The sequence below is a fragment of the Helobdella robusta genome, assembly GCF_000326865.2.
Source record: "Helobdella robusta unplaced genomic scaffold HELROscaffold_3, whole genome shotgun sequence".
Taxonomy (NCBI): Eukaryota; Metazoa; Annelida; class Clitellata; order Rhynchobdellida; family Glossiphoniidae; genus Helobdella; species Helobdella robusta.
Genome location: NW_008704501.1, coordinates 9,013,273 through 9,017,828, shown reverse-complemented (window position 1 = coordinate 9,017,828; position 4,556 = coordinate 9,013,273). Strand labels below are relative to the sequence as shown.

General features: G+C 28.4%; 2 protein-coding genes across 2 annotated transcripts; one reads left to right on the top strand and one right to left on the bottom strand.

The window, feature by feature from the left end:
* Positions 1-9: 9 nt before the first annotated feature.
* HELRODRAFT_162022 (hypothetical protein) lies at positions 10-730 on the top strand (the record flags this gene model as incomplete). The annotated part of the gene is made up of 2 exons (XM_009021888.1): positions 10-524; positions 622-730. 2 exons carry the CDS (start codon positions 10-12, stop codon positions 728-730), a joined length of 624 nt encoding a protein of 207 aa, XP_009020136.1.
* A 1,585-nt stretch (positions 731-2,315) lies between these two features.
* HELRODRAFT_65844 (hypothetical protein) lies at positions 2,316-2,750 on the bottom strand (the record flags this gene model as incomplete). Its single annotated transcript, XM_009021887.1, has 1 exon — positions 2,316-2,750. The coding sequence occupies one exon, from the start codon at positions 2,748-2,750 to the stop codon at positions 2,316-2,318; it is 435 nt and encodes a 144-aa protein (XP_009020135.1).
* Between the last annotated feature and the right edge of the window lie 1,806 nt (positions 2,751-4,556).

Here is a 4,556-nt window from a genome sequence, read left to right as displayed (position 1 = left end):
ACTGATGTTATGATTGATTTCGAAATTGCCCCCCGGAGAGGAATTCAAGACGTGTTTGGTCACCACGTTCAGATTAAAGCATGTTTTTTTCATCTGACACAGAGTTCCTGGAGGAAAATTAATGAACTTGGATTAAGTGCGACTTATAAGCAAAATGAAAACATAAGACACTTTGTAGGAATGGTCGATGGGCTCGCCTTTCTACGAATCCAAGATGTGGAAGAAGGGATAATTTATTTGTTAAATAACATCCCAAATAATGATGACGACATAAGAAAATTTGTCAATTATTTTGATGAATTTTATTGTCGTGGAAAATTAAGAATAGTGCCCGGCAATAATCCACTCACCATACTTTTGAGGAGGACACCACCAGTATTTCCCCCTGAACTTTGGAACATGAATGAAATAACAGTTAGTGGGAATGCTCGAACAAACAATATTTGCGAAGGCTGGAACAGTTCTTTTAGGAGTTTAGTGGGCCATTCTAACCCGTCAATTTGGACCTTACTGAGAGCTTTCCAGTTAGACAGATCGATGAATATCAATGCATTTAATCAACTTCAAGAAGGTCGACCAACCTTGAAAAAAACATCTCAACACAATTAACCATCAACGAAGATTGCGAAACATTTGCAACGATCTGAATAATGAGTTTGTTACCATACCCATAGCTTTACAAGCGATAGGACATACCATACTACTTACAAGAGATTACGATTACATTTAAAAACTCTGTTTTTAATACTTAATTTGCAATGATTTCTCCTGTTTACAATTATACAATGCATCTTTTATTAGTAATTTTATCAATCAATCAAATCAATCAAAATACATTTATGTAGAGCAGTTTCCCAAATTCAATTGCGCTCAAACTAAACTAGCAAAATAAACCACCTCCGTCAAGAAAATAAAATAGGAATAAAAATTGAAATAAAAAAAACACAGCATTTAAAAATACATTAAAGAAAATCATATGATAGAGTAATAACAGTAATAATTTTAGTTTTTAATCGGATTGGGTGATGTTTTTTCCGGGTGAAGTTTTTTCATGGTGATGTTTTATCTGGGTGATGTTTTTTCCGGGTGAATTTTTATCCAGGTGATGTTTTGTCCTCTAACTTTTTTGGGGTGACTTTTTATCCAGGTGATGTTTTTTCCGATTACCTCTACCGTTTGCGAATTTTGAATTTTGTAAATTTTGATTATTATTTATTGAATTGATTTTTTATCTCTTAATTGGATTTTTTATCAATAGAGGTCTATATTTTTTGGGGTTTAGATATTTTAGTACATTGAGAATCACCATAGGGACAATTTTACTGGTTTTGAATTTCATAGTTGTGTTTAGTAATTTTTTGGCTTTTGATTTTGTTTTTATTGCTCAATTCGATTTTTGACAATAGAGGTCTGTATTATTTTGGGGTTTATACAATTTTTATATAATTCAGTATATTTTGGTACATTTTGAGTCACTAGAGGGTTATTTTATTTTATTGTTTGAGTCTTTCATATATTTATACTTGATTCTAACTGCCTATTACACTAGAAAGCGCAATTGCGATATTATTATAAGTGCGACGATATTAATTTTAGAACTTACTAACTTCCTGGTTGTGTATTGTTTATTATTGCTCGCTTTTGTTTACTAATTACTTTATTCCGGTATTTATTTTTCAATAATTTTATTTCCTAATTTTACCTGCATATCTAATATTTGTATTTAATTCTAATTTAATTTATTATTGCTCGCTTTTGTTTACTAATTACTTTATTCCGGTATTTAGTTTTCAATAATTTTATTTCCTAATTTTACCTGCATATCTAATACCTGTATTTAATTCTAATTTAATTTATTTTTCAATAATTTTATTTCCTAATTTTACCTGCATATCTAATATTTGTATTTAATTCTAATTTAATTTATTATTGTTCGCTTTTGTTTACTAATTACTTTATTCCGGTATTTAGTTTTCAATAATTTTATTTCCTAATTTTACCTGCATATCTAATATCTGTATTTAATTCTAATTTAATTTATTCATCTCTCTGCGTTTCACGTACGGACCTATATGAAATAGTAAGTACCCTACCCTATGTTCGATATATACTCTACTTTACCAGGTTTCGTTATTTGCAATTCGTAATTAACGTTAGTGCATGGGTAATTGCTTTCTGATAGCAACGATCGTATAATCTGCATGATGTAGTGTTCATATATTATATGTTGGTATTAACTTGTTTTCTATAATTGGAATAACTACATACGTTTGAAAGCCTTACATGCATATACCTGTATATAATTGTGCATATATTCATGTAATAATATAACCTGCAACCAATACCTGTATATACTTATGCATATATTCATGTAATAATATAGCCTGCAACCAATACCTGTATATACATGCGCATATATTTATGTAATAATATAACCTGCAACCATTACCTGCAACCAATACCTGTAGATACTTATGCATATATTCATGTAATAATATAACCTGCAACCTATACCTGTATATACATATATTCATATAATAATGTAGCCTGCAACCAATGCCTGTATATACTTGTGCATATATGTGTGTAATAATATAACCTGCAACCAAGACTTGTATATACATGTGCATATATTTATATAGTAATATAACCTGCAACCAATACCTGTATATACTTATGCATATATTCACGTAATAATATATAATAATAATAATATAACCTGCAACCAATACCTGTATATACATGTGCATATATTTATGTAATAATATAACCTGCAACCAATTGTTTTACTTTTTAATTCTTGATTCAGTTATTCTTTATTTATTTGATGTGTTTATTTGTTTTAATTAGCGGTTCAATTTTATAATTTTAATTCGATTTTGCATTGTTTGACACTGTTTCAATTATGTTTTAATTATGCTTCAATTACGTTTCCTTCCACTTTCTCAATTACTTTCCATTACTTTCCAATAATTTTTCAATTACTTTGTCAATTAATTTTTTGTACCATTGTTTCCTGCAAATGTTTTCTTTTAATGTTAATACTAACTTACAATTTATAATTTTATAATTCAATTTATATTTCAATTTGAGATACTTTATTGTTGTTTTACACGTTACTCTCTTATTACAATGTTTTCATTGGTTCCGCGTTAATTTTAATAATTGTGATGTTAATCTTCTTATTTATACTTACTTTAATCATGACCTTGTAATTTATAATTTATAATTAGCATAATCTGAGGACACGTTTTATTCACTTTGTTTCGTTTGTTTCGTTTATTATAGATAATCTTAATTCTATTGACCTATTTCTTAATTTTGTAAATAATTTCGTAAATATTTCCTTAGTAGATGGTTTTAATTCATTTAATCTATTCCTTTATTCTTTTCCTTAAATTGCAAATGATTTGTATATAATTTAATTAATTTTTAAATGATTTCGTAAATATTTCCTTTAGTAGATGGTTTTAATTTATTTAGTTTATTCCTTAAAGTTGTAAATTATTTATAAATATTTTCATATATGATGTATGATACTGATATATTTATATTTTATATTAAACAGTCTGCTGATCCTGATGAGGATTTCTAACAAATCCGAAACACTAGTGTAGAAATATTGCAGACTGAGTTACCTTGTTAATAAAAGATCACAACACTGTCAGTTGTATTGTTCATCCGCACGGCCGGGATCGCGTTTAGCTGCATAGATCTCGTATCTACTAAAATTAAATACAAACTAAAATTAAACTAAACTTAAAACAAAATCATAAACGACTAAAACTAGAGCTTTTCAGTCTGTATTTATAGGCTTCTTTCCATACACTCTCATCAGCGTATATGCCAAGTCATTAATTAAATAATGAAAAACTATGAATACATATTTTAAGACCTCCTTTTAACGCTGATTGGTTTGAAACGAAAAATCACGCCATAATGCTGTTAGTTTGAGGGAAGTATACAATTTTTGACAATCCTTCTTTAAAACGTGTTCACAAATTGTAGTTCACTAAAAAATCACGCCACGCTCTACAGTTCAACGCCTTAAATTTGTCAAACTCTTAAAATGGAAACAGAGGCTGAATTTCGACACGTTGATATTCCAAATACTTTAGAGACTATAGCAAACTCAGCAACTATCTTTCGAAACTTTCAGAAACAATTTTCTTCTCAGCAACATCTCAAACTTTTTACAGATTAAATTCATTTTTCAAATAGATAAATCAGTTTCAAACAAAAAAACTGGAAATACGAAAGGACGATCAGCCATTGACAAAGTTGAATGCTAAGACACTTACATAAGAACGCTAGAAATTCTGATATCTAAAAATAAGATATAATTCTGGTAACAAAATATTAAAAAACATTATAATTTCAAGTAAAAATTGCTAAACCTTATAAAATTCTTCAAAACTCGATAAAACACTGTAAAACATTGTATAAGTTTATAAAACACTGTAAAATTGAGTTTTACAGCTTCACAGTGTTTTACCCTAACCCTTAGGGGCTTTACAGGGTTCATAGAAATGTACATTTTATAGAATTCATAGAGT